This window comes from Anopheles funestus, chromosome 2RL, assembly GCF_943734845.2.
Source record: "Anopheles funestus chromosome 2RL, idAnoFuneDA-416_04, whole genome shotgun sequence".
Taxonomy (NCBI): domain Eukaryota; kingdom Metazoa; phylum Arthropoda; class Insecta; order Diptera; family Culicidae; genus Anopheles; species Anopheles funestus.
The window spans coordinates 18,781,607-18,804,107 of record NC_064598.1 but is presented as its reverse complement, the minus strand read 5'-3'; the positions used below and the strand labels follow the sequence as shown (position 1 = coordinate 18,804,107).

The window sequence follows — 22,501 nt, the reverse complement described above, 5'->3', positions numbered from 1 at the left end:
TGGCAGGTGATCTAGTAGGTAATAGTGTGCAGGAGCATGCAAAAATTGCGACAAACGCAATCGCCAAATGAAATTACACAAAAAACCTGTGCTCGTTTCGTTTTCCCGTATATTTTCGATCGTAAATTAAAAAATAAAATCGTTTCACCAGGTGGACACTTACAGAAAACAATAAAATCGATCACTGTACATCACAATGCCTATCGTAGAGAAGAAGTGGTAAGAAGTAGTGGCTTGAACCACCACCACTTGAACCCTTGAAAATGCACACTTTTGTTTTGTCACATTTCCCGCTTCCGTTTACCGTTGTAGGGTCATTTTTTCTTGTTGCTATAGTTTCCTATGTGTGCAGTAGCTATCCGCGCGTACATATAACGTTATTGTGCCATCCTTAAAATGAGCTACCGGTTTTGTAATGCAATTTTTTAAAAATGGCCCCATTCATAACACAAACACGTGTGCTGAACCACACTCACGTGCCGCCTGTCCGATAGCTTCTTAAAATTGTGACCTTAGGTGGTCTTTTTTTTGGCCAATTTACCAATCAAATTTTCAATCATATTCGCATCTACGAGACCGATAAATTTATCTACCACCACACCGTTTCGGAAGGCAAGTATTGCAGGAACCGCTTTCACCTCGAACGTTTGCACCAGCTCCGCATTATCGTCTACGTCCACGATTGCCAGATCGATCTCATCCGATGGTTCCAGCAATTCGGTCATTTTCGGGGTAAGTATTTTACACGGATCGCACCATTCGGCGTGAAAGTTTACGATCACCGGGTTGTCACTGTTTATTACCTGAAGAGCAGAGGAAATGAAACGTTGTTAGCGGTGTGGCCTTAGTGAAGGGTTAAGCGCAAAAGGTAAACAAACCGCTCAAGGTCGGCCAACGACTTGGGCTATCAGCTGTTGCGAGAGCGATTTGTTTGTGACCTTCGCAAGCGCAAAAAAAATATGTAGCGCTTCCCAACCCGTTGTTTACCTTCTGATCGAATTCGTAGTGATCTTTTATGACGTAGCGCTTGGCCGCAATAGCCGAGAAGGAGAACGTCTTGCGGGTGATGCGTTTGTCCAGTATGGCATTGCGGAAGATACGGAGCATTGTGTTGTGTTATCTCTCGCCGCTAGGAATAGGGGATAGCAAAGAACCAGAAAGCAGATAGTGAATGCCATGGCACATGCGTTATACGGCACCGTCTTCTGGTACACATCTGTCGAACGGTGTGTGTATGCTAATCGCGCAATATCTTTCTTTATAATAGCTGCATTACATAAAACAATGCGATCGTTACTTTTTATAATCCCACCCGTAAATGGATGCGGTTGGCTCTGTTTCGGGAAGCTAACATCACTTAGTTCTTCCGGATCCGGTGGATCCGGCACTCTGAGGTACCTTTTATTTCACTATAGTGCTGGCTTTGTTTTCCTAAGCTGCTGTACACCGCCTTACTGTAGACTCATAGAACGAGAGTGTGCGTTGCAATAGAAGAACAACGGAAATATAACAAAACAAATGCTTAACCACTAGCTAACAACAGCGAAATAGAAATTATAATAAACTCAGATAAAGATGAAACGTTTGGGATAGCCAAACAATTTATACACAGACACCGAACGAAGAGTAGTTTTGGTAGCACTACGATATTTTTTTGTTATTGCAGACTAGAACAGCAGGTTTGACGTTTCGTTTCATCCAGCTGTGTCAAACATGTCAAACAGAGATATTTGCGAGCTTTTATGAATTAAATAAATGAATTAATAAATTAAATTACACGAAAACTGCTTCTTAAAAATTTTGATGTTTAATTACAACAATGCAATTATTATATGGGACATACATTTCAAACAAAAAATAATTGATAAAAGCGGTCATAAATTTGGATGACAAAATAAGCCATGCGATCATTAAAGAACCAGCGCCAAAGATTTCCTGATTTGATGATGTCAGATCCGCCCGTTATTTGTAAATAGAAATGTATTTATCTTAATCAGCTGTTTCTGGGTGGAGGTGCGTTCATTTTTTTTTGTTCTGTTATCATCATGCAGGTAAATGCATTTACCGGATTACGAGATCAGTATATAGCTAGTCGCAGTTGAGCTAATCATATAAAATCAATCGAACAAGTGCACCTAGGATCCAGTTATATAGTTGTGAATGATCCAGTTGCTTCGAGTTTATATTGGAAACAATCGAAAAGTTGGCTTTCGTACGCGATCTGGGTTGGTAGTAAAATGCCGGCAATTTTGCCGAGAACAAGCTAAATGAAACAATTGTTTTTAATTTGGTTTCCAATTTCGTTCGCTTGTGTTTCCATGACGAAGAGAAACACACGCTTGCTGCTCTAATTCCATGTTCCGCTTATCAATGTTTTCGGCTAGATTAGTCCCTAAAAATATTATTTTGTGCGGGAATCAATAGTGTTTCCTTATCAGTGCCTATCACACCTGATACCGTGACGTGTAGATAATGGTTTAATTTTTGGCTGCATGCAATGCGTACTAAAATAGACCTTTTTTTTCCTATACTCTCGTTTTTGGATCAGTGTTTGTGCTCGACGTGTGCTGCATAATAAAAAAGCATACAGAGTAAACTATGAGACAGCTCATCATTGGATTCCGTCGCGCAGCAACGACAGGGGCGGCGGGTGTATTTGTGCTACCCTGCCAGCAGCAGGCAAGACTTGTTTCGCGCACGATTGCTAGCAGTGCAGCGGCATACTTAAAGTCGTCAACAACCTGTTCCTTCGCTCAGACACCAGCATTAGCGCAGGGTTTAAAAATGTTGGACACACGGAAAACCTTCACGGAAGATTTCTTCTTCAGACAGGTGAGTGAACTTTTGGGCATTAATAATTATCATCTTGATGGAAGCACGCTCTGCCTACTTTTGAAGAGGAGATATATTCTGTCAATAGTGTTAACTAGTAGAATTTTATTAGGTAAGTGGAATTGATACGATTAAATTATCGTGTTGTAAAGTCTGTATCGTGTATTATCTGCTGTGTCATGCTTGAAACAGGGTCAGATTGTATTTGATGCTTTTTAGCGGGGTGTTACGAGCTTTTTGTACGCATACAAATAACCATGGCAACTGATCTTGGAAGTTGCCCATAACATAGCATTCATAAAGCTGATGCAATAGATAAAATCTTGTCATCCAAGCAACCGGATGCGTTCAGAAGCACATTTCTTTAAACAAAAGCGGCATTAACTTTGCTTATCATTTCCTTTGCCGCTTCATACACGATAATAACTATTTCTTGACACCGCAATTTGTTTCGATGCATCGTTGCAGCTGTTTGATGAACAATCGCATACCTACTCGTACCTGCTGGCAGATATTACGAGCAAAGAGGCCATTCTGATCGATCCCGTTCTGGAGCAAGCGAAGCGAGATGCTCAGTTGATCAAGGAGCTTGGTTTTACGCTGAAGTATGCATGTAAGTAAGCAATGCTTATTAGCTGGTAAGAAGTTAGTTTTGTTATCAACCGTCTCCTTTTCATGTATTGCTCGTAGTGAATACTCATATGCACGCGGATCATATAACTGGTACAGGATACCTGAAGCAACTGGTACCCGGAACGGTAAGCGTAATATCGCAAAACAGTGGCGCAAAGGCGGATAAACATCTGGTGGATAATGAAACGGTCAAGTTCGGACGGCACGTACTGAAGGCTATGTCTACACCCGGCCACACAAACGGTTGCATGACGTTCGTGGTAGAGGAACAGGGTATTGCCTTTACCGGAGATACGCTGCTCATACGCGGTTGCGGACGTACGGATTTCCAGGAGGGTGATTCACGAACCTTGTACCGTTCGGTGCACGAGCGCATCTTTACATTGCCGGAAAATTTCCGTCTCTTCCCAGCACACGATTACAAGTAAAGTGACTGAATAGGTGGTGAAGATTGTTACCGATTTTTTCATTTTTATTTTTTCTCTTCTTTCCGCTAGAGGTAACATGGAAACCACAGTAGCGGAGGAAAGGCGTTACAATCCACGGCTTACTAAGGATGTGGAAGCGTTTGTGGAATTGATGAACAACCTAAACCTGCCTTATCCCAAGATGATTGGTAAGTTTTTTGTTTTTGTCTATCTGAATACATACGGACGCTGAAATTGACGGTTTTTGGATTGATTATCATTGAACACAGATAAAGCAGTCCCGGCCAATCGTGAGTGTGGTCTGTACGACATACCGAAGGAGGCTTGAGATAAACAGCGATAAATGTGTTGGCGCGTTGTTTGATATCAAACCTCCAAAACGCATACAGTATCATTACTTTTGATAGAACATGGCTCAGGGAATTAACCCAGTTTTTCCATGCAAAGTGTCCTTTTTACTTTTTCATTTCTTTACGTAGATATTTAGGGGCAATACTTGGGAAGCAAATTGATTTACTTACTCAAAATATACAAACACACGACAACGTACGATATTAATGTTGATTATTGAAAGGATAATACGAGCAAACATCGAAAATAAATGATTTTTTTTCATTACACGTGGTTTATTTTACTCGTCTGCTTTGCTTCGTTATATTAGCTTTATTTATTTGCCCTCATAAAATGAAGCTACCTAATGTAAAATAGACTTGCAGAGACGTGTTTAATTTTACCTCCTTCTTATAACGAAAACAAAAAAAACGGATTATTTACAGCGTCACAGCAAGCGCCTTAAACAACCAACTTACACCGTTTATCACCATCGCAAAGCCGTATTCCGTGTGTGGCGTATCACTGTTTGGCGCCCTGGTTAAAGTTTATCGAGTACGAACCCGTTTGGGGATCTTGTTTCATTTCAAAGTTTTGCGTTGACAGACCGAACGGTCGCAGTATCATGTTGCCCAGGTCTTTCAGCTTGCCCATCATTTCCTCCTTCAATCGGTCATTCCGTTCCGATATCTTGGGAGGTAATCGCGTCTGGGCGGCCCGTGCCTCACTATTGCCCGGTTCCAGCTCCAATACCTTTCGAAAATCTTCTAAACTTTCGTCCAGCTTGTCAGTCTCTTCGTACAGAATCGCACGTCTGAAAAAGGGAACGAACGGGAAGTTTTCTTTTAAGCATTTGTTTAGACGGGAATGCGAAACAATTATCTTTTTCATTTACCTAAGCAACGCTTTTACATAATTTGGGTTGTATTCTAGCGCTTTGGTGCAGTCATCCAGTGCAGACTTTTTGCGATCGAGCTTTGTTTTGGCCGCGGCCCGATTAGCGTAAAGTATGGCTCGAGCTTCTTTACAATCCAGTGGACACAGCCGTAGTGCTTGCGTGTACAGGTCTAACGATTGCAAATGTTCGCCTTGTTTAAACAGCTCGTTGCCTTGTTGTTTCAACTCGTCCGCTTTGGTTTTGTTCGCTTCCTTTTCCTCCTCGGTCAAACCACATTCATAATCCCGCTGAGAATCTTCATCTACTAGATCATCATCCTCGAACGGTTCCACCACACTGTCACGTTCCTGTTGCGCCACTGGGTCATCCGTTTGTGGCATATGTTTCACATCAGCTTTCGTATCATCGCCCCCGGAATGGTTAACACAATCGACAAACTCGTCCCCGTCTGTGTCGGGTGGTTTCCGTGTGGACAATCCGGTCACCTTTTCGATAACTTCATCGATCGTTCGTTCGTTGAAATCTTCCTTGCTTTGTGCATCCTCGAACTGTTCGTCATCGCTTTTGGATGTGTCCGGAGCTGGTACTTTGTCACCCATTTAACACACGAAGGAACCGAATGTGATATGTAAGGAAAATTTTGCTCTGAAACTGCAGAGTTTTCTGGAACGTATGCGCGTAATGGTTACGGTTTCGTATTTACAGTTTTCCCTTTGTGGAGTGTTCCGAATGTTTATCTTTTTCTTTTAGCTGTGTGTTTGTGTGTGTTCTATCCTCTTTGGTTGTCAAACGGTGTATAGCACAAGCTTGATTACTTGGACGCGCGCGACAGCGTGTCAGAATGTTTGACATCTCTGCTCAAGGTAAATACAAGCAGTATTGGATTTCTAATCATCTTGTTGATTATTTAAAATTCTTTCCCCACTTTTTAACGAATGAATTAAATTCGTTGCAATTTGACAAATTTTTCCAATTCATTTTTCCTTCCTCACCATCGGTATGTGAATCTGTTCGAAATTCGCATTAAAATAAATCAATTTGTAAAATTTTGCTAAATTTCCCAAAAAAAACGTAAGGGGTAAGCCTTATGAAATTTTCGAGTTGAAATTTTTTTGTAAATTTTTTTCCGATTTTTTATTCTTTTTTTAATTTAAAGCATTATTTGAGTGAAAAGAAACACATTGCAACAAATTTGCATGAAAATATATCACATTTATAAATTTTGCTAACTTGCTCAAAAATGAGGAAAATTTTACATTTTATCAAACAGGGTAAGGAACTTGGTTCCTCGAATAACTTCTGGCACAGACACCTGAGAGCATGGCTGTCCAAGAAAAAAATGTAGCCATTGGTGCCATCTATCGACCACAGGTTAAAGATTGGCGATCCGTTGGATACCGACCGAGTTATAGGCAAAACTTGGTGCAAAAATGAGCCTTAATAAATTTTCATTTTTTTGAATATTTTGATTTTTTTATTATTTTTCACTCTTTTTTTTATTTAAAGCATTACTTGAGTGAAAAGAAACACTTTGCAACCAATTGGCATTAAAATAAATCAATTTAATTTTTTTTGCAAAATTGCCCAAAAAAAAACGTAAGAGGTAAGCCTTATGAAATTTTCGAGTTGAAAATTTTTTAAAATTTTTTTCTGATTTTTTAATATTTTTTTTAATTTAAAGCATTATTTGAGTGAAAAGAAACACATTGCAACAAATTTGCATGAAAATATATCACATTTATAAATTTTGCTAACTTGCTCAAAAATGAGGAAAATTTTACATTTTCTCAAACAGGGTAAGGAACTTGGTTCGTCGAATAACTTCCGGCACGGACACTTGAGAGCATGGCCGTCCAAGGAAGAAAATGTAGCCATTGGTGCCATCTATCGACCACAGGTTAAAGATTGGCGATCCGTTGGATACCGACCGAGTTATAGACAAAACTTGGTGCAAAAATGAGCCTTAGTAAATTATCATTTTTTTGAATGTTTTGATTTTTTTATTATTTTTCACTCTTTTTTTTATTTAAAGCATTACTTGAGTGAAAAGAAACACTTTGCAACCAATTGGCATTAAAATAAATCAATTTAATTTTTTTTGCAAAATTTCCCAAAAAAAACGTAAGGGGTAAGCCTTATGAAATTTTCGAGTTGAAAATTTTTTAAAATTTTTTTCTGATTTTTTATTATTTTTTTAATTTAAAGCATTATTTGAGTGAAAAGAAACACATTGCAACAAATTTGCATGAAAATATATCACATTTATAAATTTTACTAACTTGCTCAAAAATGAGGAAAATTTTACATTTTCTCAAACAGGGTAAGGAACTTGGTTCCTCGAATAACTTCTGGCACAGACACCTGAGAGCATGGCCGTCCAAGAAGAAAATGTAGCCATTGGTGCCATCTATCGACCACAGGTTAAAGATTGGCGATCCGTTGGATACCGACCGAGTTATAGGTAAAACTTGGTGCAAAAATGAGGAAAATTTTACATTTTCTCAAACAGGGTAAGGAACTTGGTTCCTCGAATAACTTCCGGCACAGACACCTGAGAGCATGGCCGTCCAAGAAGAAAATGTAGCCATTGGTGCCATCTATCGACCACAGGTTAAAGATTGGCGATCCGTTGGATACCGACCGAGTTATAGGTAAAACTTGGTGCAAAAATGAGGAAAATTTTACATTTTCTCAAACAGGGTAAGGAACTTGGTTCCTCGAATAACTTCCGGCACAGACACCTGAGAGCATGGCCGTCCAAAAAGAAAATGTAGCCATTGGTGCCATCTATCGACCACAGGTTAAAGATTGGCGATCCGTTGGATACCGACCGAGTTATAGGCAAAACTTGGTGCAAAAATGAGGAAAATTTTACATTTTCTCAAACAGGGTTAGGAACTTGGTTCCTCGAATAACTTCCGGCACAGACACCTGAGAGCATGGCCGTCCAAGAAGAAAATGTAGCCATTGGTGCCATCTATCGACCACAGGTTAAAGATTGGCGATCCGTTGGATACCGACCGAGTTATAGGTAAAACTTGGTGCAAAAATGAGGAAAATTTTACATTTTCTCAAACAGGGTAAGGAACTTGGTTCCTCGAATAACTTCCGGCACGGACATCTGAGAGCATGGCCGTTCAAGAAGAAAATGTAGCCATTGGTGCCATCTATCGACCACAGGTTAAAGATTGGCAATCCGTTGGATACCGACCGAGTTATAGGCAAAACTTGGTGCAAAAATGAGCCTTAGTAAATTTTCATTTTTTTGAATGTTTTGATTTTTTTATTATTTTTCACTCTTTTTTTTATTTAAAGCATTACTTGAGTGAAAAGAAACACTTTGCAACCAATTGGCATTAAAATAAATCAATTTAATTTTTTTTGCAAAATTTCCCAAAAAAAACGTAAGGGGTAAGCCTTATGAAATTTTCGAGTTGAAAATTTTTAAAAATTTTTTTTTGATTTTTTAATATTTTTTTAATTTAAAGCATTATTTGAGTGAAAAGAAACACATTGCAACAAATTTGCATGAAAATATATCACATTTATAAATTTTACTAACTTGCTCAAAAATGAGGAAAATTTTACATTTTCTCAAACAGGGTAAGGAACTTGGTTCCTCGAATAACTTCTGGCACAGACACCTGAGAGCATGGCCGTCCAAGAAGAAAATGTAGCCATTGGTGCCATCTATCGATCACAGGTTAAAGATTGGCGATCCGTTGGATACCGACCGAGTTATAGGTAAAACTTGGTGCAAAAATGAGGAAAATTTTACATTTTCTCAAACAGGGTAAGGAACTTGGTTCCTCGAATAACTTCCGGCACAGACACCTGAGAGCATGGCCGTCCAAGAAGAAAATGTAGCCATTGGTGCCATCTATCGACCACAGGTTAAAGATTGGCGATCCGTTGGATACCGACCGAGTTATAGGTAAAACTTGGTGCAAAAATGAGGAAAATTTTACATTTTCTCAAACAGGGTAAGGAACTTGGTTCCTCGAATAACTTCCGGCACAGACACCTGAGAGCATGGCCGTCCAAAAAGAAAATGTAGCCATTGGTGCCATCTATCGACCACAGGTTAAAGATTGGCGATCCGTTGGATACCGACCGAGTTATAGGCAAAACTTGGTGCAAAAATGAGGAAAATTTTACATTTTCTCAAACAGGGTTAGGAACTTGGTTCCTCGAATAACTTCCGGCACAGACACCTGAGAGCATGGCCGTCCAAGAAGAAAATGTAGCCATTGGTGCCATCTATCGACCACAGGTTAAAGATTGGCGATCCGTTGGATACCGACCGAGTTATAGGTAAAACTTGGTGCAAAAATGAGGAAAATTTTACATTTTCTCAAACAGGGTAAGGAACTTGGTTCCTCGAATAACTTCCGGCACGGACACTTGAGAGCATGGCCGTCCAAGAAGAAAATGTAGCCATTGGTGCCATCTATCGACCACAGGTTAAAGATTGACAATCCGTTGGATACCGACCGAGTTATAGGCAAAACTTGGTGCAAAAATGAGCCTTAGTAAATTTTCATTTTTTTGAATGTTTTGATTTTTTTTATTATTTTTCACTCTTTTTTTTATTTAAAGCATTACTTGAGTGAAAAGAAACACTTTGCAACCAATTGGCATTAAAATAAATCAATTTAATTTTTTTTGCAAAATTTCCCAAAAAAAACGTAAGGGGTAGTAAGCCTTATGACATTTTTGAGTTGAAAATTTTTAAAAATTTTTTTTTGATTTTTTAATATTTTTTTAATTTAAAGCATTATTTGAGTGAAAAGAAACACATTGCAACAAATTCGCATTAAAATATATCACATTTATAAATTTTGCTAAATTGCTCAAAAATGAGGAAAATTTTACATTTTCTCAAACAGGGTAAGGAACTTGGTTCCTCGAATAACTTCCGACACAGACATCTGAGGGCATGGCCGTCCAAGAAGAAAATGTAGCCATTGGTGCCATCTATCGACCACAGGTTAAAGATTGGTGATCCGTTGGATACCGACCGAGTTATAGGCAAAACTTGGTGCAAAAATGAGGAAAATTTTACATTTTCTCAAACAGGGTAAGGAACTTGGTTCCTCGAATAACTTCTGGCACAGACACCTGAGAGCATGGCCGTCCAAGAAGAAAATGTAGCCATTGGTGCCATCTATCGACCACAGGTTAAAGATTGGCGATCCGTTGGATACCGACCGAGTTATAGGCAAAACTTGGTGCAAAAATGAGGAAAATTTTACATTTTCTCAAACAGGGTAAGGAACTTGGTTCCTCGAATAACTTCTGGCACAGACATCTGAGGGCATGACCGTCCAAGAAGAAAATGTAGCCATTGGTGCCATCTATCGACCACAGGTTAAAGATTGGCAATTTGTTAGATACCGACCGAGTTATAGGCAAAAATTGGTGCAAAAATGAACCTTTTGAAATTTTCAAATTTTTATATTTTTTATTTTTTTCTGACTTTTTATTTTTTTTTAATTTAAAGCATTATTTGATTGAAATGAAACTCTTTGCAACCAATTGGCATTAAAATAAATCAATTTAATTTTTTTTTGCAAAATTGCCCAAAAAAACGTAAGGGGTAAGCCTTATGAAATTTTCGAGTTGAAAATTTTTAAAAAATTTTTTCTGATTTTTTAATATTTTTTTTAATTTAAAGCATTATTTGAGTGAAAAGAAACACATTGCAACAAATTTGCATGAAAATATATCACATTTATAAATTTTGCTAACTTGCTCAAAAATGAGGAAAATTTTACATTTTCTCAAACAGGGTAAGGAACTTGGTTCCTCGAATAACTTCCGGCACGGACACCTGAGAGCATGGCCGTCCAAGAAGAAAATGTAGCCATTGGTGCCATCTATCGACCACAGGTTAAAGATTGGCAATCCGTTGGATACCGACCGAGTTATAGGCAAAACTTGGTGCAAAAATGAGGAAAATTTTACATTTTCTCAAACAGGGTAAGGAACTTGGTTCCTCGAATAACTTCCGGCACAGACACCTGAGAGCATGGCCGTCCAAGAAGAAAATGTAGCCATTGGTGCCATCTATCGACCACAGGTTAAAGATTGGCAATCCGTTGGATACCGACCGAGTTATAGGCAAAACTTGGTGCAAAAATGAGCCTAGGTGGTAAGCAATTTTTTAGATTTTTTTGATATTTTATTACAATTCGTCAATCTTTTTCAATTTAAAGCATTACTTGAGTGAAAAGAAACTTATTTGAACCAATTGGCATTAAAATAAATCAATTTAATTTATTTGCAAAATTTCTCAAAAAAAGCTAAGGCTTTTTAGGCTATAGCCTTGGGAAATTTTCAATATTTTTAGAATTTTTTTATTTTTTGCTTATTTTTTGGTCTTTTTTGTATTTAAAGCATTATTTGAGTGAAAAGAAACGTATTTCAACCAATTGGCATTAAAATAAATCAATTTAATTTTTTTTTTGCAAAATTACTCAAAAAAAAGTTAAGGCTATAGCCTTAGGAAATTTCCAAATTTTTAGAATTTTTTAATTTTTGTTTAATTTTTTATTCTTTTTTCATCTAGAGCATTATTTGAGTGAAAAAAAGCATATTTCAACCATTTCGCATTAAAATAAATCAATTTATAAAATGTATAAAAGAAACTTATTTCAACAGACAAACAAAAATTGCCATGGAAGGCGTACAATTTATACTTCCCTGTTTCAACCTTCCTACGAGATAACACATTCACTTTACTCCAACGGTTGTTTAAAGATTTTGAGATTTTTTTTCTCTTTTTATTGTTCACTTTTTGTATTACATTTATAAACATGTTTTCTCCAACTCTGCACCTCGCTGTCGAACAATTCCAATTCACGGTTGCTTCAACCTCATCAATTTTCCATCTTTTGCCACTTCCAGCGTGTTTCAAACCAACTTTTTAAATGTGTTTCCTCTGCGTGTGTGTGTGTTTTTTTTTATTTTTTAATCTACCCATCCGGCACATCCCAGCGTGAAAAGCGATCCAACAGCCTGGTTTCTGTTTTTTTTCTAGCATGTGTCTATGTTTGTGTCCTTAGCACTACTTCTTTGCGCCATACTTGCCATTGGTCGCTACAAATGCATTCTGTTTTTTTCTCTCTAGTTTAAACACACACACACACACACACACTCCCACACGTACATAGTCACAAGTTTCTTGTGCATCGTATGCTTAGTGTAGTGTTATTTCTAGCTGCAGTCCACTTCCTTCAAATCCCATATTCCACTACTTTTCAAGTACTAGCGCCTGTAAAGCTGTCTGTTATTACCCCACATTCCGTGCCAGCTTCGGTGTACGGTTGGCACCGTTGTTTAGCTATCCCGCTGTGCAGTTGTTAATATTATTATTATTTTATTATTATTGTACGAAGTACATTCTTTATGTTTGTTTAGCTGCAAAATGATACCATGGTTAATCATGCCTTGCGTCACCACCACCCAATTATCTAACGAAAACGGAGCCCCTTTTTTGTAGAATATTCTTTTGTGTGAGAACATCGACACATACGCGCGCGCGCCTGGCTCGGCTCGGTTCATCTCCGTGACGGCGATCAGTCTAAAGTCTATATTTATGGACACACTATTTGTTTGATGATAGTGTTCGATTTCGTTGTTCCTTGTGCTTCTAACCATCCGGCTTGTCGTTCCCTTCATCAGCTAACAGCATTCGATATAGGTTTTTTTCTTCTTTATTTATGCGTCTGTATGTATAGTATATATATATATATATCTATGTATTCTGTTTTTTGGTTTACTTTAAATAACTGGCTCGAATATGATAATCCAATCCGGGTTGTTTTGCATCTGGTACGTAGTTATGCATTTGATGCGATTAAAATATGAACATGTAAATGCCATTTGTATCCCGTACCAAGCTATCCTTTTCATAATCTTTTCAAACCTGTTTTGGTCAGCACAGCACACTCGGGAAGCACGTTACGGTCTTAGTTGCCTTTTAGTAACGCGCTCAACGGTGTAATCATGATCATACATCGCAACGCCCGAAGGATAGTACTTGTAGTCAATTCACACATCAGGATCAGGTTAAAAACGTTCAATTCATCGGCCAATCTTCACCCCTTAGCCCCCTTAGCCAGTACTCATTCAGGTTTAATGCTGCAGGCACTAAGCTCTGCTACTGTTTTTTTTTCGTTTGTTGTACATTCGAGATTGTGTTTTTTGTTTTTGTTATGTAGTTGCCGTCATTTTCCAAACCAATACAAAATGTTTATACAGATAGTATACATACAGTGGGTAAAAGCGCTACTTACATACGGTCACAATAGTGCACACTCAATGACAAGTCGGGGGACTAAACACGGGACATTACAGCCAGTGAAGTATCAAGCGATCATGCATATTCCCTCTTTTCCGCAAGGTATGCAATTCGCATGACAAAAGTACTTGATTTGAATGTTTGATTTATCAAGCTCTTTCAAACACAAAACATTAGTACAATGTGGCGTAAAGAAGAAGAAGGGAAATGGGATAAAATAAATATGTAAAATAAATACATAGAAGCAACACTACGATAAATGTTTTCTTTTATGTTTGTGATTCATTTAACAACGCTCAGCATGTGCGCTGTGAGCTTCTTATACAAAACTGAATAAGAAATTGACAAACAAACAAAAAAGTATCATCCAACAACAATATGCTTTTTTTTACTTTTAAAAATTAACGATTGATTTTAGTACATGATGTAACACACGCACACATCTTCAGAGTTTTACGTTCATGTTGATTATGTTTACTTATTTTATTGTTTACACTACAAAACAGTGGTTTGCAGCTTTTAATCTTCAGCCACACAAACATTACACACCCACCACACAACACATGGATTGCACACATACATACACACACATACATACGTATAGATATCCTCTTTCTCACTCACTCACATTCACACAGGACAGACATGCATATTGTTAAGTAAATTATCTTTGCCCTTATGCCGGTGGGATTACGCTAAGAAGGCATTTAAAGAAATTTGTTTTGTTTGTTTTAGGAACCTGGGAATTGGGTTTTGTAACAATGGGCATTACATTATATAACATCATTACACATCGTCGGACACAATACTTATACCCGGAGCGGGGGAGGGGGAAGGGAAACGAGGAAGTGGAGAAGGGAACATGAACACACGCACACACAAACGTACATACATTAACTTGGGTTGGTTTGGTTTCGGCATTATGGATTAATTAGTATACAATACTTATCGTTTTGTGTACACCGCTTTGGTTGTGATCGTGACACAAGCCTGACACAACACTATCCGTTCCGTATGACTACAACTACAGCTACTACAACTATGAAGTCACAACTACTTTGACTATTACTACTACTATTTGCTTCGGTATTTTCGGCCTCTCAACTGCTACAGAAAAAAAGTGCACACGTTTGTACACTTTTCCCATCGGCAGATAGTTTTTTGTTTCTAACTTATTTGTACAGTGGTGATCATTTGTATAATATAACGGTATTCCCCTTTTTGTTTTCCCTTTTCCCCACATTCCACATTTTCTATTACCGCGCCTCATTTATTGTAATGTCACCGCAGCGAACTATTGCACTGGGGCGGTGTAGGTGATGATGATCGGTATGGGTATGGGTATTTGCTAATTATTTTCTTACACATTTAACTGTACCGATGCGTGTTTTGTTTCCTTTTTTTGCATTAAAATAGTAATGTAAATAGAAATTAGTTCCCTCTCTCTCTGCTGTATACATTCACACATACATACATACACACAAACACACATACATCGAACTCTATGCAACGGAAATACCTAGTTGTTTTTTTGTTGTTGTTAAGAACATAAAAGCAAACAGCAACAGTTTCACATTATGCTACTTTAACATTGAATAAAGATTTATAGACAACAAAAAATAAAAAAAATTAAACAAAGCAGTCTGCTACTTTGCATTCTAGCAACGTGTACACCCATTTGTTGGTTCACCGATTGCTGAGGTTTGGATAGTTTTTTTGATATCTTGACGGACTACTGCGACTACTCCTGTTTTTTGGCTTTGGATGATTTCTGCACCCATCAGTGCCCTAGAATTGAGTGGTGATGCAACAGAACATTGCTGCCCTCTCAACTATAGCGTGTAGTGTCTGCAATCGGATCGAGATCGGTTGACATCATACCCTCTGTATGCTCCTCTATTCAACGCCTTCTTTTTCTATCTTCAGTTTTTTTGTTCCATCCTACAACGGCAGCAGGGTTGTGTCGAACCGTTCGCGATTGCAGTCCTACCTACCATTTCCCGTACTGTTCCTATTTGTGTTTCCATTTTGTTGTTTATAGTTTTGTTTTTTTTTTCTCGTTTTTGTTTTTATGTTTTTTCGTTTTGTTGTTGTAGCTACACTTTAGAGTATGATTTTCATTCATTTGCATGTGTTGTCACATTGTACGTTTAAAACAGTGAGTGTATCAACAACGGGTGGAGCGGAGTGGTGATGGGTTGTATGTAGCGTTTGTATTTAGCGAACTTTTCATATTTTTCGTATTTCTTTGCTTCGTGTTTCGTAAGCTGTGATGGATAGCAGTGGGTTTATGTTCTACACCGTTACTTTAAGCGTATGTGGTACATTCAATCATAAACACGGATCGCGGAACATTGGTACATCTCTTCGCCAGTATTTTAGTATATTAGTTCAATTTGAACGTTATTTCTTTGTTTTGTTTTCTATTTGCAAATTTCATACGATATCGTTTGTGCGAAAAATTCATTATACACCATTCATTGTTCTCTTACACTCGCGATCGTTACCATACGCTACCCTTAGCTCATTTTTCCTAATTAGTTATTCTATGTGCATTTTCAGTTCGGCAGCACCAACATAGATCGATTATGATTCGATTTAACACCAGACGACGGTCTGTGGTGCAGAAATTTGGTTCCTAATTAAAGCTAACACTAACTTTCACTCAAATTGCGGTTCCGTACGGTTTTGCGTTCGCGTTGTGTTGTGTGCGTTGTTTTTTTTTTATTTAACTTTAATTCAATTTTTGCATTTGCTTTCAAACACCATCCAGTCGATGCTGGGCTCGTGTAAAATGAGACACTTTACATGGTACAAGTTGGACCAAGAAAACCATTAATGTATTTGCACCTGCCTCGTGGTGTCGGATCATGGTAAAAGCGAGCGCATTTATTGTTCGATACCGAACGATTCACTCTCAGTGCTTTAACCGAAAAGCCCACGGCAAGCAGTGTATTGCTTTTTCTTCTTTTATTATAATATACTGTCGTCAGCATTATTGCTCAAGAACAAAGAGCATCAGAAAAAGAGAGAGAAAGAGAAAGCTTAGAGGATGTGAAAAATGTTTGTTCTTTCCTCGCTTACATTATATCCATTGTGAGGAATTTTTTGCACGAAATTTGCGTTAGCAGCGTCATAGAAGATGCGATAAGAATTTGTATGGAATAAACAATTAGCAATATCTTTTTAAACGACTATTGTTTAAACTTCATTGCTTTTAATTGTATCAGTACTTGGTACAACCATTTTTGGTGGCTGTGAATTATTTATATCGTAAGCGCGCGTTTACCGCCTTTTAAACTGCAACCGTAAGGTTGTTATTATTATTTTTTCTAAAAAAAAATGTTTTACTTTTGTTTTGCTTCTATTCAACACACTCTACGCAGTGGAATAATGAAAAAAATTCATCCAGAAGATGCGGAAAACAAAAATAAACAAAGCGTTCATTTAAAAACGAAAGACTTCACAAGCGACGAACCCCGTCATTGAACGTTTTGCGCCAAAAACGGCTAACGCCTTATAACGCCTTAGTCTTGAACAAGCGTTACAATGAAAAACAATTCTGTCGTGCTGGTTTCGATGCATGATTTTCTTCATTATTGTGTGTGTTTTTTTTTTTGGCTAAATTCTGATGATGACAACATGACAACGGGCAGTGTCAAAAATCGTGTGGTCTCCCAAAAAAATCCGTGTCCAAGGGCACGTCCGCATAATAGCAGGAAATTCGCTTTCGTTCTCCACAAGTATGTTTCATTTACAAGAACAAATTTTACTTATTGTATTTTTTTATTTTGTTTTCGTAACGTTATTTTGCTTATTCGAAAGCTTAAAATTATCATCCCAATCACAAACCACAAAGCTCGGGATGCAGTTCTACTGTTCCCATTAATAAACGGTTTGATATTGCTTTGCTTTTGCTTTAGTTTTGCTGTTAAATACAGCACACAATGTACGTGTATTGGAAGCATTCCTAAATCGTTTTGCGTAAATTGCAACAATAGGCGGATGTTGTTCAAAACTATGTTCATGAGCCATTTGAAAAAACAGAGAGAGTCCAGTAGTAGCATTAAATTGGTTTTCCTTTGTATGATGAGTTAAGTGATGAAGTAACGATTTTGAATTTTGAAAGTTTAGAAATTGGTTTCACATTTTTCCTTTCTGAATGCAATTGCATTGCACAAGATGAGCATTGTGCGAGTGATAAAGTGCAACAACGGGTGAGTGCATTTTTGTATGTATTTGCATCGTACTTGGCAGCCATTTTTATTGACAACTTGTGGTTTATGTGTCATGTCGAGTTCTGTTTTTCTCTAACAAACATGCCCATAACCTCGGACCAACCACCCACCACCCGGGAATGAGTGGATTTGTTTATTTAAAATTCATTCAAATGTGAGGACAACTGTACAATTCTCATGAATTAACAGAAGAAAACAACACATTTGCTTTTGCACATTTTAATCTCAACTACAATTAAAGTGTGTGCTTGCGATAATGTATTAGGGGGGCTAATATCCACTAAACATTGCAAATGTATGCGACATTTAAATCAAACATAAACATTTGTTAAGCGCACTAACATTAATGCAAAGTGTTTCTTATGTTTTTATGTGTTCGGTATAAATGCTAAAAACCTGTATTATTTCCATCTTACCGCTGTACAGACACACACATACACACAATGGACAATTTTTAAAGGGTTTTTATACGATTTGGTTTTTGGTTATGTGGTTTGCGATCTGGCACAAAACCACGTTCTGGTACGATAGCACTTACAAAACCGTTCGTTTGTGGCCACATGGCCACAAGTACGGTCGTTGACGGTTTAGTTTGTTACTGTAAATGTAGATTATTTTACGTTTTTTTATTTCCTATTTACCTTATGCAAGGGTATATATTAGCTTACTTTAGTATGATTTTTTTCCGTATAAAACTTGTAGTTTACTCGTATTGCTCTCTCACACACACACACACTCACACACATACATACAGACTCTCCAAACACCAAACTGCAAAATGGCAGCATTTGCTTTCCATTCAGCTTAGCTTGGGAATGGGATGAATTAAAATGCCTTTTTCTGACCCCTTTTACAACGTTTTCCGCGTTTATCCCGCGTTTGGTTGTTGATTTTTTCTTCAGTACAACGATTCTCCTTTCTGTTCTGTTCTCCTTTTTTGAGTAACGTTAATGGTCTATCGCTTATCACAATTATGAGTTGCTCGTACATTTGTGTATCAATTTTTGCTCACACTAACGGTTAGAATGGAAACGAAATGAAACGAAAGTTTTCAGCAGAAAAAACAAAACAATACCACTAAACTACACAATCGTTGCAAACCTTACGTTTCTTACTGGTTAATTATGCTAAACAGCAAGACTTACAATCCTGCATGCCGTGCCGCGATTAATTAAACTATATGCATGCCTTAGTAATGATGCTGTTCCTATTACTGATCCTCACTTGATAGGCGCTGCCAGTTTTGACTCAGGTTTACAAGACATTTTATAGAACCGTCTTCGCTTGTTCTTCTATACTGATACTGTTATGCTATTTATTTATGTTGTCCGTTTTTTTTTGCTTTTGTTGATTAGTTTGCTTTATCCTCAAAGCAACTGTTTTGCTTTGAAGCAATCACCAAATTCAAACCATGCACTTTTGCATTTCTGCGCTGCTTAGTGCTAAGATTGCATACAAAAATATATGTGATAGTATGGGTGTGTTCCACTTTGTCCTGCCAGCCTTATCCGCTGCTCTATTGGTGCCTTCTTGGTGGACAATTCTTCTTCGTTCACCATTTTCACCTTTTAACGGGTTGGAGTTGCGTTAGGCAACCATTCAAATTTCAAACTTCCTGCCAGCTTTTGGGGCAAGTTAGACTTTAGCAGTACTTTATCCAACTGCGGTTTTGAATGTGGGGATTTTGTTACAGATAGAATTCAATATGCACGATGGGCCTGAAATGAGAAAACACTGCCACCACAGCACAGCTCGGTACAGTTTTGTTTCTTGTTTTTTTGTTTTGTTTTGTTTTGTTTTGGTTAGTTCATTTTAACACTGGTCCATTAGGTTGGGAGTTGGTTTTGTTTTCTGTTATTCTTTTTTTTGTTTATGTTTGTCACGTATTTGTATGTATTTACGCATGAATGATTATTTTAAATTTAAACTGTTATCTTTTATCGTACATATAGCAGGATCGTTTCGAGTTGTGTCTCGTGATGATTTTATTTGTTCTTCTGTTTTTTTCTTGTTTTGTTTTTGCTTAACACCATTTTATGGTTAATAATGTGTGACGATTAGCGTGAACCCGACACAACATGGTACAGATGTCTAATTCCATTTTGCACTCTTATAAAATACATTCCAATATGTTTATGTATCGATTATGCCTTTGCTTAATAACTGCATAAATTAGTTCAGTGTTTTTTGTTTTTAAATCTGGAAATAACGTTTTAAGTTTTTTCTTCTTCTGCTTCTTCTTCTTCTTCTTCTTCTTGTTCGTCAGTAAAACAGCCATCGTAATCGTTATTAATGCGTTTGTCCACTTTTTTTTATTGCCTCTTCATTAGTTTTAGGTTTTTTTTGTTTGACTTTGACAATTTGATAGGTATATAATATATTCTGATATATGTATATAATGACTATGTTTAGTTTGCATTTTTTTTGTTTTCTCTATGCAAATGGCCACTGTGAGTGGTCACTTCTTGTCAAGGTTTATTAAAATTTGTTCTCATCTTTGCTGCTAAATAAGTTTGCAAAATAGTGATACGTTTTGTTTTGTTTGCATGTTTATGTGTTTGTTTTGTTTGTTTTGTTGCAAGCTCTATGCAGCCATAATTTCTTATTCTCGGCCACAGACAGCACCATTAGATTGAGACCCTTCACGGTAAAGGTAACATTTTGAATAAGCTTTTGTTTTGTTATGCCATCGTGTTGGTTTGACAAACAGATTGGCTTTCGTAGTTGCGGAGATAGTGTTTTTTCTTTTGTTGTTTTGTTGGAAGTTTCAATGGGTAGAGGAGGTGGGAATTAAACGTAGTTGAATGTATGAAGGCTAGTGATATGCAGCCTCGTCAGGATTCAGGACGATCGAACATGGGTAAATGCGTTAAGGACACTTTGAATGATGGATTGAGGAGCAAATGGTGTCCTGCCAGTAATGTTGACCTACTTTCGTTGATTGGGGAGCGTCGAATGTGTAAGTTGGGTGGGTGGTTGAGACAAGAGCAAAAAACAAGCTGAAAACTGAATCTTTTTATATAAGTTCCTTGCCACGTGATAGTGAGACCACCTTCTCATCCTTCGAAAGATCGAAGCTACCAGGCAAGTGTCCTGAACAAGTGTCCATGACTGACCACATAAGAGCTGCAAGGAATCTACCAAAAGGAGCTACTAAAGGAGTTGATAGAAATTGGGCGTTTTAATTGAAAGATAGAAGTATGGCGTCATGATCTTGAAGGATATCTTGAAGATCTACTTAACTCGCGATGACAACAAATCATATAATCCCCTGATACTTTACGTCCTCCATGTTACAGCAATAAATGTTCCTAACTTCAGGGCTAAATAAGGAAATTAAGAAGGTATCAAGATCTCTTTTATAAATTGAAGTCTTAAGAGTACGAGTCCTCATTCAGAAGTAATTAGAATCAACAACCAAGAAGAGAGCAGGCAAAGGGTGAACGTTTTGCCGAAGTCCACCAACCCTCCCAAGGTGTTTTTGGACGATGTTCAAGTAGATCATTAAGGGATTTTACTGTAGATCAACCAACTTGTTGGACTGTAGATCATTGATCAAATCAAATCTGTAAATCAATTGATCAAATTGATAAAACTGATGCTGAAGAGACTGTTGTCTCTAGCGAATAAATTCCTACCATCCTGGATATACCCTCTTTTTCTCCCATTTCAACAGTACGCTGGCAAGGTTTGTACCATTGCTTGTATGAAAATTTGGCTGAAGTCAAACGCGGCAGAAGAATCGATATGCCGATGGTCCACGGTCAGTTTCAAAAAACCACCTCTAACAAGGTAAGGGTTGAAGGGAATGGCTACGGTAGGTGTAAGGTAAGGACAGGTGAAGAAAAGGAGGATTACTGTTATTGACAGTCGATCAAAAATCCAGAAGTTCCGTACTGTCCGAAACTTCCGTTTAACGTCACTACAAAAAGTTTCATTTTCGCTCCGTTTCGTTCGATGCGTTCGAAACGTTTGCTTTTAGCCGTCGAAAAATCCAATATTCTTGCGTACCGGTGATGCAGAACTGCACTGCGAATCGGTCTTCTTCAGGATGGAGGAAATGTACGGACCTTCGCCATTGCCCGCCCGGTGGATGGTCGTGACGGAGTCCTGCTTGGTTAGGCTGCCGCCTCGCTTCTGATCCGCGAACGATATGACGGAGTGTTGCTTGACGAGCTGGTGCCGCTTGAACGGTGCCGGTGTGGCACTTTCGTACACTACAATAAGCAAAAACAACAAGGGATGTCGCGTATTAGTGGCGCTTGGCGGCAGAAGCTCGCGACCGGCGCTCGCTACTTTGCCACGATCGCTCGTGCCGAACGGAAACCAGCGGCGACGTCGTCGGTGGTTCCAGCGACCGGCGGGTGCATTGGTGCCGTTGCTGGCCGTACATGCTTGACATACACTATCGTGATGGGTTATGCTACTGGGGCGGGGAATGTGTTCGGTGCTCGTTTCCGGTATGGTACCGAGCGTACAGTGCATCCGGTCCGGCATCGTCCGGTGCGCTACTGGGGCATGCGATGAAGCCGAAACACTGCTTCCGGTGCTGGTGACCGTCGATCGCGGCGGTGATGCGGGAAGGATATCGCTACAAACACTTACATCGACATTCGCATTCACATCAACATTGACATTCACATTAACGTTAACATTTACATTCATCTTTACATTCACGTCGGGCAGCCGTGCGTCTGCCGGACATTGGCCATCGGACAGTGGGTAAGCGCGCTGCTCACCATGCGGTTCGCCCGCAAACGCGCTAGAGAGACGTGGGGCGGTAGTGGTGGTCATGGTAGGAAATGCCGTGAAAGGGTGCGTGCATGGGTGCGTTCGT

General features: G+C 38.4%; 4 protein-coding genes across 6 annotated transcripts in view; 1 reads left to right on the top strand and 3 right to left on the bottom strand.

Annotated features, from left to right (window-relative positions):
- Positions 1-91: 91 nt before the first annotated feature.
- LOC125763135 (thioredoxin, mitochondrial) lies at positions 92-1,684 on the bottom strand. The gene is made up of 3 exons (XM_049425975.1): positions 1,399-1,684; positions 988-1,129; positions 92-803 (listed from the first exon to the last, which is right to left on the bottom strand). The coding sequence occupies exons 2-3, from the start codon at positions 1,105-1,107 to the stop codon at positions 513-515; spliced, it is 411 nt and encodes a 136-aa protein (XP_049281932.1). The 5' UTR covers positions 1,108-1,129; positions 1,399-1,684; the 3' UTR covers positions 92-512.
- Positions 1,685-1,961: 277 nt separating this feature from the next.
- On the top strand, positions 1,962-4,511 carry LOC125763106 (persulfide dioxygenase ETHE1, mitochondrial). 3 transcript variants are annotated; one of them, XM_049425936.1, is made up of 6 exons: positions 1,962-2,225; positions 2,549-2,832; positions 3,301-3,445; positions 3,523-3,889; positions 3,963-4,081; positions 4,163-4,511. In XM_049425936.1, exons 2-6 carry the CDS (start codon positions 2,599-2,601, stop codon positions 4,219-4,221), a joined length of 924 nt encoding a protein of 307 aa, XP_049281893.1. In that variant the 5' UTR covers positions 1,962-2,225; positions 2,549-2,598; the 3' UTR covers positions 4,222-4,511. The 3 variants fall into 3 exon arrangements, with proteins under 3 accessions (XP_049281893.1, XP_049281894.1, XP_049281896.1); XM_049425937.1 differs by having other exon boundaries at positions 1,966-2,051; XM_049425939.1 differs by having other exon boundaries at positions 1,975-2,013.
- Positions 4,512-4,540: 29 nt separating this feature from the next.
- On the bottom strand, positions 4,541-5,866 carry LOC125763109 (tetratricopeptide repeat protein 1). Its single transcript, XM_049425942.1, has 2 exons — positions 5,119-5,866; positions 4,541-5,037 (listed from the first exon to the last, which is right to left on the bottom strand). Exons 1-2 carry the CDS (start codon positions 5,718-5,720, stop codon positions 4,746-4,748), a joined length of 894 nt encoding a protein of 297 aa, XP_049281899.1. The 5' UTR covers positions 5,721-5,866; the 3' UTR covers positions 4,541-4,745.
- A 6,396-nt stretch (positions 5,867-12,262) lies between these two features.
- LOC125763063 (neuropeptide SIFamide receptor-like) overlaps positions 12,263-22,501 on the bottom strand; it is a 108,797-nt gene continuing 98,558 nt past the window's right edge. Inside the window, exon 8 of the mRNA XM_049425840.1 lies at positions 12,263-21,881. Coding sequence (XP_049281797.1) covers positions 21,643-21,881 — 239 coding nt within the window. The 3' untranslated portion in view covers positions 12,263-21,642. The remainder of the gene's footprint in view (positions 21,882-22,501) is intronic.

What these genes read in the sequence shown, in the direction of transcription:
- LOC125763135 (XM_049425975.1), bottom strand. Translation starts at nt 1,107, where the DNA reads ATGCTCCGTATCTTCCGCAATGCCATACTGGACAAACGCATCACCCGC. An exon ending in ACTACGAATTCGATCAGAAG is followed by an intron (nt 804 to 987) that starts GTAAACAACGGG and finishes TCTGCTCTTCAG; the next exon opens with GTAATAAACAGTGACAACCC.
- LOC125763109 (XM_049425942.1), bottom strand. Translation starts at nt 5,720, where the DNA reads ATGGGTGACAAAGTACCAGCTCCGGACACATCCAAAAGCGATGACGAA. An exon ending in TATGTAAAAGCGTTGCTTAG is followed by an intron (nt 5,038 to 5,118) that starts GTAAATGAAAAA and finishes TCCCTTTTTCAG; the next exon opens with ACGTGCGATTCTGTACGAAG.
- LOC125763106 (XM_049425936.1), top strand. Translation starts at nt 2,599, where the DNA reads ATGAGACAGCTCATCATTGGATTCCGTCGCGCAGCAACGACAGGGGCG. An exon ending in TTTTACGCTGAAGTATGCAT is followed by an intron (nt 3,446 to 3,522) that starts GTAAGTAAGCAA and finishes TATTGCTCGTAG; the next exon opens with TGAATACTCATATGCACGCG. An exon ending in GCCTTATCCCAAGATGATTG is followed by an intron (nt 4,082 to 4,162) that starts GTAAGTTTTTTG and finishes CATTGAACACAG; the next exon opens with ATAAAGCAGTCCCGGCCAAT.